At 34.9% G+C, this 12,669-nt stretch overlaps 1 protein-coding gene across 1 annotated transcript in view; it reads left to right on the plus strand.

Annotated features, from left to right (window-relative positions):
• Positions 1 to 3,327: 3,327 nt before the first annotated feature.
• Positions 3,328 to 12,669, plus strand: part of LOC124973839 (unconventional myosin-IXa-like) — a 34,181-nt gene continuing 24,839 nt past the window's right edge. Inside the window, exons 1-2 of the mRNA XM_047537546.1 lie at positions 3,328 to 3,530; positions 11,956 to 12,084. Coding sequence (XP_047393502.1) covers positions 3,449 to 3,530; positions 11,956 to 12,084 — 211 coding nt within the window. The 5' untranslated portion in view covers positions 3,328 to 3,448. The remainder of the gene's footprint in view (positions 3,531 to 11,955; positions 12,085 to 12,669) is intronic.

The raw sequence follows: 12,669 nt of genomic DNA on the forward strand, positions 1-12,669 counted from the left end.
GGTCAGAAACTCAGCTTGCTAATCTAACCTCATCATGTATCATCTGTCATGTATCTGACAGTCATGCTCCAGACATCTGTGTCAGTTGAGGGAGATACCCTTTGAGAAATGCATTAGGTGATTTCATCATTGCGCAAGCATCAGTATACTTGCACAAACCAAGATGACTGTGACATCAGTAGGTGATAAAAATCTTATGGGACCTCCTCCATCATATACACGTTCTGTCATTAATTGAAATGTCATTATGCAACATATGACTGTGTGTGTGTATTGCCAGCTTGGATCCACATCATACAAAAAGCATCTATAAATCAGTTAGGAAGAAAGCAACCCTATAGAAAATTGAACAAATGACTTAAGCAGGCACTTAGTGAAAGAGGATTTCCAAATAATCAACCAAGATATGAAGAAGTACCTAACCTCACTAATCACTAACCACAGTGAGATATATTATACACCCACTAGAATGACTAAAATGAAAAGCATCCTAGCAAGGATGTGGAAACACCTGGAAATTTCATACACTGCTGGTAGGCGTATAGGTTGGCAGTATCTGTCAGATGTTTTAAGCATAAGTATTTAACAGTACCCCTTCAAGATATATACCCAACAGAACAAAAGGCAAAGAATGTTGATAAATCACCATTATATGAGATATACCAAAGCTGAAAGAAACATAAATGTCCAGTTCTGAATATCTAATTGAATAAATAAGTAATTGTGGTATATTTATATAATGGAATACTTCATAGCAATGAGATTAAACTATTGGAAATCACAAACACCATGTTAAATGAGAGAACTCAGAGACAATATGTTATTCTGTTTAAAGTTTAAAAATAGGTAGACTTCATAGTGTAACAGATTATATAATTTCATTTCTATAATGTTCAAAGCAGGTAAAACTAATTTACACTGATGGAAATACAGATAATAGTTATTTGTGAAGGATAAAGGTCATAGTAACTGAGAGGGATTAGAGGAGTTTAAACAATTGGTTTAAATACTCCATTTCATGTTTTGGGTTTCTATTAACAAGTGTGCATTTACTTTGTAAAAATCTGTTAAGCTATATATCCTTTCTACGTGTATGTCGTACCTCAATGAATTTTACTTTAAGTAAACATTGAAGCTAATTATAAAAAACAGTTTGAAAAGTTTTGTTTGTTTGAAAATAGTAAAAGTCATTTTGTCAAATTGCTTTTGGCTTAGGTAGCAGCTCTGGAGATTGAGGCAGGAGACAGGTTCAGGTCCAGCCCTAAATTAGTAAATTAGTAAGGCCCTAAGCAACTTAGTGAGACCCTGTCTCAAAATAAAAATAAGAAAAAAAAAAAAAAAAAAAAAAAGGACTGGGGTAAGACTCAGTGTTAGAGTGCCCCTGGGTTCAATCCCCTGGACCCAAAAAACAAACAGAATTTCATAATTGGTTTCAAATCAAAAAACTTTTAGTTGGATAGTCCTCAAAAATTGTATGTTTTTGCTTTCAACCATTCTTAACATATCTAATGCCATAGGGAGAGCCATACCATTTAAATGAATAGATTATGTGTGCATGTGTCAAATAATAGCAAAATTTTGGTTTACGTTTATTTTAATCATTATAAGCAAGTATTAATACATTTAAAAAATAATTTATGGAGCATTTGCCATGTACCAAATATTGTGCTGTGTTCAACTTAATCTTTTACAACTCTGAGGTAGAAAGGTGGTATTACTGTTGAAATATGAAATAACCCAGCCAGGTTCATATAGTGACAATGCAAAACTTCAACCTGCATCCTTTAAACACTTGAAGAGTAAGTAAGTGTACTTTTGTCTCAAACCTACAAATATTTTTCAGAGATGGTGCCTGCTATTAACTTAAGATAATTTAATATGCTTCAGTAAATATTAAATTAATTCTCAAGTGCTAAAACACAGAGTATGTAGGTGTAAAATAATACAAAACTTGTCTTCTTCTTCTTCTTAAAATTCTCTAGTAATTTTCCTTACCTGTTAGAATAAGACCTGGATTCCATAACTTAGTAGGCAAAACCCCTTATAACTCATTTTAGTTGAGTCATATTTGCTTTGCCCAGCTTTGTATTTCTGTTTCCCTGAGCCTAAAAGGTTCTTTCCTTGCTTTCTTATGTACTGCATGCTTTCTAACAATGAATTTAAGTATGAAGTCTTTTGAGACCTTTAGTTGTTACCCCCAGCCTAATCTTTCCTGATCTAGCTGTCTCTCTTCTGTGTTTCCATAATAATCTAATAAACATGTTTATTGTTTTACATTTCTCCACAAGCTATTATACAGTTTAGCATCAGTCTTAGGGAAAGGGCTGTCTCTTGATTTTGTTCCCCTGATACCTAGCACATAAGAATGAATGAAAGTATGAAAAGAGAAATAAGGATCAATTCAAGTAGGTCTTGAATGTCAGTCCTCAGGAATGTTTGCTGTTTAGTTTGATATATACTAATTAACCACTGAAAATTTCTGAGGATAATAAAGCAGATTACATATAATAAGAATATATTTAAAGGGTAGAAAAATGACTGTGGGGAATTGGTCTTAAGCTGTTGGACTAGAACAAGTATGTAGTGATAGAAGTTGAACTAGGATGATGACACTGGTGCAGAAAAGAAAAAATAGCATCTACTGATTAACCAAAGAACGCTGGCAACTAGTTTGGGTGCAGGTTGAAGGAGAAGTTGGGTATATAGTGGGTGTTAGAGGAGAATAATCATGGAGAAGAAGGAAAGATTTACAAGAAGGTTTCAGTCTCAGGAATAATACCTTACATTTTTTTCTGTGAGTTGCTTCAAACAGTGGTTATGACAAGCGTTTTATTGCAGTCCATAAGCTGTAGTTATGTTATTGTATATACATTTAAAGTCAATAAAGGAACTGTAATACTATTCAGAGGTCAATCTGTGTGAGACTTTTGGCTATGAATTAGTTCTCACTAAACTTCTCTTTGTAATATTAAAGCATTTTAATGCTCCAGAAATTATAACTCTAATTCATATAAAAATTAGTGATTTTCTAATAGTACCTGTAAATATTCAGGCTTTTTGCATATAAATCCAGCCTCCTTCTCCAACACCCAAAGCTTACCTTTGTATAAAGATTTCTGACAGGAAGAGAAGTACGCCCATCACTGCCTTGGTCTTCCATTCATTTTCTTTGGGGAATCCTAGTGGAAAGGATTGAACTAATATCTTATTAACCATAATGTCTACCCACACCCCAACTTTATAACTGTCTTCATAAAAACTTTAGGAAAATAAAAAGTAGTTCCTCTTAAAGAATAAAGATGTTTAATGCATTTAGAGTCCAAAAATTATCTTCATTTAGTATGAGTCCAGAACTGTCTTCTCGACAGTTTGGGGTTGAACTGTCCCTTTGACCAGTGAAGACCGAAGTGTTCCTTTAGTGGTGGAAAAGCTCATAGAACTACATTGAATGCATGGACTTTATACAGAAGGTATTTACCAAAGTCTGGTTCAACCAATAAATCAAGGAGCTTCGACAGGTCTAGATACAGGTAAGATGGTGTCCTCAAAATCAAGGCCAAGTATTTTATTTAAAGAAGTCATTTAAAGCTTTTAAGTTTTTTTATATATTGATCCTTTACTTAAGCTTGAAGAATGCAATCTTTTCTGTGGTGCTTGTCATTTTGTGTCTTCCTAAAGAATCTTTGGTTTTATAAAGTTAATTCAGCAAACATATATTGAGTATATCATTTATACAAAGCTTCATTAGGTACTAGAGACGAATCTAGTATCTTTTGACATTTAGTGCTTTTCCAGTGCATCTTTCTGCCTTCCTATATCGATGATTTGGTTACTTAAACTGACAGTCAGTGATTTGGGCAATTGTCTGTATGGAACTGTAGTCTCAGTCCAGGAATATGTGTAGGAGGTTGACTCGGGGTTCATTCTCAACTTCTACTCCTTATCACTGTTAGAAAGAAATGGTTCTAAGAGAGAGAGGGTGGTAGAACAGAAAATCCCTTAAGCTCACCCACTTAAAAACATTTGAAAAGTCAGACAAAATTTAAAGTGCAACAGTAACAGAAGGGTCCTTAAAACAGAGCAAACAGTTTAACGACTTGAAAAGAAAACTGAGCTGGGGGTCCACAGCCATATTGTGGAGCCTTCAGCTAACCAGTAACCCTCTAACATCAACATGGTATCTTCCCATGCCCTGATAGCTGCAAATTAAACCAGAGGGAAGTCTCATGTTTGGGACTTCCTGAGAATCCAGTCAGAAAGAACTTCTAGAATGACTACACTACTAGCCAAAAATTGTTGAAACTGCCTCTCAATCTCCCTCACTGTGAACAAGGGGAAAGGGCTGGTGTGGACCTGTCCTGGAAACTATACCTAATCCTGCTCAGCCTGACCCTGGCAAGGACAGAAAACTGCTTGGCATTCACTCACTTGACTCACAGACAGCAGTGAAGCAGGTTTGGCCCCAAACAAGGGAAAGCAGATTCACCAGGCCCCAACCACTGACACTGAGGAGAGACATCTTGGAAAGACTAGGGATAGTCCACAGGATTGCAGAGCCATACCAGAGGGAAACTCCCTTAATATCCAGTGACCTAGAGACCCAGCAGAAAATTACCAGATTCTATGCAGAAGGAAGGGATTGCTCCCAACCTTAACAGGTGCACAGCCTGACCTGTGATCACAAGGGGCAAGTGAAAGAGCATTGTTTGGCTACTTGTGGGACTTTGCACCAGAATCAGTGCCTGCCATTCACAACCTGGGGCACTGGAAACTAGGACCCAGGTGAACCCACCTAAGAACCCTTCACTACAGTATCTCAGAGAGCAGCATCAGCTCTGGGAATACTTCTGAACCACAGAACACCCATGAAAAACCCACAACCAGAACTCCTGCATTCACAGCCAGCCACCAGGATCTTACCACCATGAAAAGGATCCTATAGAAGAGAGCAGGTACCCATAGCAATCACAGGGACACTCCAGAACTTGCATCCTGAACTACTGCAACAATAGATGCAGCCAACTCACAACGCTGCTGGTAGGAGGTTCATAGCACTAGGGAGTTGGCTTCTGTGCCCCTGCAACTCCGGAGAGATCCACAACCAAAAACTGATGAACATCTGCTAAATGTCCAAACCCCAGTGAAATCCAAACCAAGATTCAACAAACATTTTCTTTGCCTTGACATAGTTTACTACAAACAACTCTAATGTCAACTTTGAACATAGTAACTCTTTAACTTGAATAACTGTTAACCCAGTAGCCAACATTGTACCTTCGACCCATTTGAATGTATTTCATCTAATGGTTTAGAACATTAATTAGAATCAATCTTCCCATCTTTGTTTTCCTAACTGTACTTTTCTTACCCTTTACTCATCCTCTTGCATTATCTGCTACTACCTCAAATACCCACCACCATTCATCTATTTTTTTCTTTCTGCTTTGGTGTAAATTATTCTTTTATATCTTTTTTTCTCTCACTCTTTCTGTCTCCTTTTCCCTCTCCTTTTTATCCAGTCTTTCTTCCTCCCCTGTTTTAGTCCTCACTTAAGTAAGTTTATTAAATTTAACAACAAATACTTTGACCTATTCCATAATTTTATTATAGATTTATGCCTAAATTTCAGGAACTGTGGAGAACAATTATAACAAGTTTTGTTCTCAGGTTTGGCTCTGAAATGATTATAGTAAATAGGGCTCACAACATCTTTTAAATTGGTGCTACTGTTGGGATCAGCAGTGGTCACACACTCACTTAAAATACCTTTATCTGGTGCTGGGGTTGTTGCTCAGTGGTAGAGCACTTACCTAGCATGTGTGAGGTACTGGGTTTGATTCTCAGCACCACATTAAAAAAAATGATAAAATAAAGATATTGTGTCCATCTATAGCTAAAAATATATTTTTTAAATATATTATTATCTGGATGTTTCCTCAACCCAGGGCTCTTAAAGAAACTCACAAAGTAGTTCTTCACTTAAGAAGTAAGAATTATACCAGTAGATGGACAGACAGACAATATTAAAAATACAAGGGAACAAACCATCCCAAACAACCTATAATGCTTCAAAGACCGACTTCATCAATACCGCAATGGAGGAAATGTCAGAGAATGAATTTAGAAAGTACATAGTTAAAATATTCTATGAGCTAAAATAAGCATTGAGAAGTGAAATTAGAGCAAAAATACAGGAAGTGAAAGATGACTTTAATAAAGAGATAGAGATTCTGAAAAGGAACCAAACCAAAATCCTAGAAATGAAAGAATCAATAAACCAAATTAAAAATTCAATGGAAAGCATCATCAATAGGTTAGACCACTTCGAATTTTAGACCTCAAAGAAAAATAATATAACCTTGAAATTAAAGTCAATCATAAAAGACATTAATGAGATCATGGACAAAGTATTCAAGAAATCTGGGACAACATTAAAATGCCAAATTTAAGATTCATTTTGATAGATGAAGGCTGTGAAATACAAGCTAAAAGAAAGCACAATCTTTTCAGTGAACTAATATCAGAAGATTTTCCAAACCTCAAAAATGAAATGGAAATTCAAATATAAGAGGCATGCAGAACTCCAAGTATATAAAATTGCCGTAGATCCAGTCCAAGACACATTATAATGAAAGTGCTCACATACAGACCAAGGATAGAACTGCAAGAGAAAAATGACTGGTCACATTTAAAGGTAAACCAATCCAGATTACAACTGATTTCTCAACCCAGACCCTAATAGCCAGAAGGGCTTGGAATAATACAAACCAAGCTCTGAAAGAACATAAATGCCAACCAAGAATACTATACCCAGCAAAATTAAGCTTCAGAAGTGAAGATGAAATACTTTCCATGATAAAACAGAAGCTAAAGGAATTCCTAACTAGAAAGCCTGTACTACAAAACATAATCAATAAAATATTTCACAAAGACTAAGTGGAAAAGAAAATGAAAACTAACATAGGGAAAAGTTACACTAGAAGAATAGTCAATTAAAGAAGAATCAAGTCCAATTTAAACATTGGAAAATAAATGTTAGAAATAAAATGACAGGAAATAAAAATTGTTTCTCAATAACTTTGAATGTAAATGGTCTAAATTCCTCAATCAAAAAACACAGGTTGGCAAATTGGATTTGGAAAAAAAAAAAAAATCCAACAATATACGGTCTGCAAGAAACTTACCTTACAGGCAAAGACATACAAAAACTAAAGGTGAAAGTATGGGAAAAAATGTACAGTTAACATGGGACTTATAAGCAAGCAGAGAGAGTTGTTCTCATATCAGGTAAAGTGGACTTCAAGCAAAGATTAATCAAAAGAGAAAAAGGTTACTTTGTACTGCTTAAGGGAATCATACATCAACAGATTATAATTTTCATTAATATTTATGCCCCAAAAAGAGCATTTATGTACATCAGACAAACCTTTCTCAGTATTAAGAATGAAATAGACTGTGAACTTAACACTGTGAACTTAAAAATACATACATCTCTCACCACTAGATAGGTCATCCAAACAAAAACTAAATAATGATGCTACAGAACTAAAAAATACAATTAATAATTTGGACTTAACAGACATACATAGAATATTTTGTCTGTCAAAGACTGAATACACTTTCTTCTCAGCAGCACATGGAACTTTTTCTAAAATAGACCATATTTTAGGCCACTAAACAAATGTTAGCAAATACCAAAAAAAAATAGAGATAATACCTTGTATTCTATTCATAATGAAATTAAATTAGAACTTGATAAGATAAAAGTAGAAATCACTCTAACACCTGTAGACTAAATAATACACTTTTGAATGATGAATGGATAGCAGAAGAAATCAGGAGAGAAATAAAATAAATACTTAGAAGTAAATTAGAATAGTGATACAACATATCAAAATCTCTGGTACTCTGTGAAGGTGATTCTAAGAGGAAAATTCATACCATGGAGCTCATATGTTAAAATAATAGATACCAAATAAATAACCTAACATTAAATCTCAAGGCCCTTGAAAAAGAACAACAAACCAACACCAAAATCAGCAGAAGACAGAAAATAATTAAAATCAGAGCCAAAATCAATGAAATTGAGATAACAAAATAGAGTTGAGTTTTTTAATGGATGAACAAAATTGAAAAACCCTTAGCCAAACCAAAAGAAAGAAGAAAAACCTCAAATTATCAGAGTCTGAGATGATAAAGGAAATATCACCACAGAAATTCAGATGATCTTCAGAAACTATATTGAAAATTTTGAAGATATTGACAGAGTCGTTAGAGACATGACCTACCCAAATTGAACCATGAAGATATATAAAACTTAACACTATTATCAAGAAATGAAATTCAAGTAGCTCTCAAAAGCCTTCCAACAAAAGAAAAACCTAGAACCAAATGGGTTCTCAGCCAAGTTCTACCTTTAAAGAACTAATACCAATCCTCCTCAATTATTCCATGAAATATTAAAAGGGGGAATGCTGCCAAACTCATTCTAGGAAGCCAGTATCACCTAGATACCAAACCAAACAAAGATATACCAAGGAAAGAAAACATCAGACCAATATCCTTGATGAACATAGATGCAAAAATTCTTAATAAAATACTGGCAAATTGCATGCAAAAATACATTAAAAAGATAGTACACCATAATAAAGTGGGTTTCATCCCAGGGATGTAAGGTTGGTTCAACATGTGGAAATCAAAAAATGTAATTCATATAAATAGACTTAATGACAAGAATCCCATGATTACCTCAGTAGATGGAGAAAAAGTGTTTGACAAAGTCCAACACCTGTTCGTGTTCAAAACACTAGAAAAACTAGGGACAGAAGAAACTTACATCAACATTATAAAGGTTATATATGGCAAACCCAAGGCCATCATTATTCCAAATGGAGAAAAACTGAAATCATTTCCTCTGAAAACAGAAACAACACAAGAATGCCCACTTTCACCACCCCAATTCAACATAGTCCTTGAAACTCTAGCCAGAACAATCAAGTAAGAGAAGGAAATTAAAGGGATATGAATAGGAAAAGAAGAGCTCTAATTATCTCTGTTTGCTGAGAACATGATCCTATATTTAGAAAACCTAAAAAACTCCACCAGAAGACATCTAGAACTCATTAATAATTCAACAAAGTAGCAGGGTACAAGATCAATACTTTCCTGTAATCCAGTGATGAACCTGCATGAAAAAGAAGTCAGGAAAACTGCCCCATTCATAATAACCTCAAACAATGTGAAATACTTGGGAATCAATTTAACAAAAGAGGTGAAGGACCTCTATGATGAAAACTATAAAATCACTAAAAGAAATTAAAGTAGACCTTAGAAGATGGAAAGATCTCCCATGTTCTTGGATAGGCAGAATAAATATTGTCAAAATGGCCATACTATCCAAAGTGCTGTACTGATCCATTGCAGTTCACATCAAAATTCCCATGGTAGTCTTCACAGAACTAGAAAAAGCAGGTATAAAATTCATTAGGAAAAATAAAGGAGACCAAGAATAGCAAAAGCAACCCTAAGCAAGAAAAGTGAAGCAGTAGACATCACAATACCAGACCTTAAATTATACTACAGAGCTGTAATAACAAAAACAGCACGGTAATGGCACCAAAGCAGACATGAACGCCAAAGGAATAGACTAAGACAAACCTACATAAATACAGTAATCTGATACTAGACAAAGTTGCCAAAAACATATGTAGGAGAAAAGATAGCCTTTTTAACATATTGTGTTGGAGAACCTGAAAATCCACATGTACTAGAATGAAATTTGACCCCTCTTACCCTGAACAAAAGTCACTCAAAGTGGATCAAAGACCTAAGTATTAGACCAGAAATCCTGCAAATGCTAGAAGAAAATGTAGGCCCAATATAAATGTTGGCTTAGGAACCAACCATTTAGGAATTGTTAACAAGACTCCTAAAGCATAAGAATTAAAATTTAAAAATCAGTAAGTGGGATGGCATTAAATTAATGAACTTCTTTACAGCAAAGGAAAAAAGAGCAAGAAGAGAGAGCAAGAGATTTGAGAGAAGATCTTTGCCACCTGCTGTTTATATATCTGGGCATTAATATTCAGATATACAAAAAAAAAACCTTAACACCAAAAAACCAAATAACTCAGTCAATAAATGGGCAAAGGAACTAAACTGATACTTCTTAAAAGAAGAAATATGAACTGTCAACAAATACAAGAAAAAATGTTCAACATCTCTAGCAATTAGTGAAATGCAAATTAAAACTACACTGAGATTTCATCTCCAGTGAGAATGCCAATTATCAAAAATACAAGTAACAGTAAATGTTGGCAAGGATATGGAGAAAAAGGTATACTTAGACATTATTGGTAGGACTGCAAATTGGTGCAACCACTCTGGAAAGCAGTATGGAAATTCCTCAAAAAACTAGAAATGGAACCACCATTTGATCCAACTATCCCACCCTTTTGGTATATATCCAAAAGATTTAAAATCAGAATACACAGTGATGCAACCACATCAATGTTTGTAGCAGCTCAATTTACAACAGCCAAACTATGGAGCCAGCCTACGTACCCATCAACAGATGAATGGATAAAAAAAAATGTGGTATATACACACCATGGAGTATTACTCAGCCATAAAGAAGAATGACTTTATGGCATTTGCCAGTAAATGAATGGAATTGAAGGCTATCATGCTAAGTGAAATAAGCCAGTCCTAAAAGTCACAGGTCAGATGTTTTCTCTGATATGTGGGAGCTAATCCAAGCTAAAGTGGGGGGCAAATTAAAAAAATAACAGAAGAAATATCAGTGGAGTTGACAAAGGGGAATGAAGGGAAGAGAGGAGAATGGGATAGGGAAAGACAGTGGAATGAATCTGACCTCACTTTGTACAGATATGAATATACCACAGTGAATCTCACCACCTGTATATCCACAAGACACTAATTTAAAAACTATAAATAAATAGCAGAAAGATCAGTAGAGTAGAGGGAAGGGAAGGGAAAGAGGAAGTATTGGGGACTGAATTAGAACAAATTATATTCCTTTTATAATTATGTCAAAATGAATCCTGTTTTTATATATAATTCAAAAGAACCATTTTTTTTTAAGTGAAAAGAATGGTTCTTTTGAATCAAACCTAGGTACAAAACTTGTCTTTGTGTGGCAAGGAACTATTTCTTAGGAACAAATGAGGGAGAAATGGATTAGTGTGAAAATAACAGAAAATGCCTGTTAAAACTCAACCAAGAGTTTATGCCTCCAGAGACTTAGTCTGCTCTAGTTTACAGGCAATTATAATTTTGGGTCTTATACCTCAGAGTTGCACAAATGAAAATTGTTCATCCTCTGTCCTTGGGAAATTTATAAGTGAGACAGGATGAAGGCATTTTCTTTACATTTCCTAAGCTTAATTTATCACTGCCTTCTCATGTCTAAGAATGACTTAAAGTCAGCTTTGCTTTTTAAAAATGTCTTTTAGGCTTTTGTCCCTTAGGATTCTAAAGTATTGCTGTTCAGTGGTGTCTGTGGACCAGTCCACAAGGAGAATAGGTATAAATATTGAGAGCAAGTGTTTCTTTTTTGTGTGTGTGTGGTGCTGGGGAGCGAACCCAGGGCCTTGTGCTTGCAAGGCAAGCACTCTACCGACTAAGCTACCTCCCCAGCCTGAGAGCAAGTGTTTCTAAAAACATTTGTAGCATTTTAACAGTGCTTTTGTTTCAGCATAGAAACAACCCTGATCTTTTATTTTGTACATTTCTGTTCACAGCTTATTTGGAAAACAAGCACTCTTCCTTTACAACAGAAGCACTGTTACAAAGCATGGAATTAGATTGTAGAATACATTAGTCAGTTTAAGAAACATGAAGGTTTCTTTTAGTGATGATAGTTTCTAAAGTACATTTCTTAAGTCGTTTTGCATGTTTTGGCTTTGTTATCTAATAATTCTTGTCTCTAAATAGATGCTGAGAGTGTAAACCTAGATGACTATAACATACATGTCATTGCAAGTGTATTCAAACAGTGGCTTCGTGATTTGCCCAATCCCCTCATGACTTTTGAACTCTATGAGGAGTTTCTTCGAGCTATGGGTAAGCACAGGTCTTCAGGTTTGAGGGAAGTCCAGTACTTGAGAAAGGAATGCTTTCTTTAGTGTGGATTAAGCCATCCTCTTAGTGCTTTAGTCCTTAAAGATTCAGAAGTAAGCTTTTGATGGTCAATACAAAACTGCCAGTATACTCTCAATTATTCAAACGTTTACTTTTTACAGACTCATTAAAATGTCAGTATTCTAAAAATTTTCTGAGTAAGCCACTTGGTTAATTCCCACAAAGAGACTGAAAGACCAGGGTTTCACATTAAAAGATTAAATAGGAGGTTTAAGGGTAGACTTAGATTCATTTAAATTGTGTATCTAGGCAGGAACTGTGTGAAAAGTGGGCTGGGTATTTTATGCCAAGTGTAACAGATTTTGGAGTTTGCTTTCTCAGTTCTGTAGATGTGTAGGATATTAAGTTACTTAGACCTTGAGAATTTATAAATTATATGATATTTGGTTCATTTTAATGAGAAATCAGTCTGCTGCAAAGTAGTTGACAAACTGGAGCATTGCCCCTTGCTATAATTGAGAATTCCTGGGATATAGATTAAAACTCGGGATTGCTTATAAAACTCAA

Source organism: Sciurus carolinensis, chromosome 2 (genome assembly GCF_902686445.1).
Source record: "Sciurus carolinensis chromosome 2, mSciCar1.2, whole genome shotgun sequence".
Classification (NCBI taxonomy): domain Eukaryota; kingdom Metazoa; phylum Chordata; class Mammalia; order Rodentia; family Sciuridae; genus Sciurus; species Sciurus carolinensis.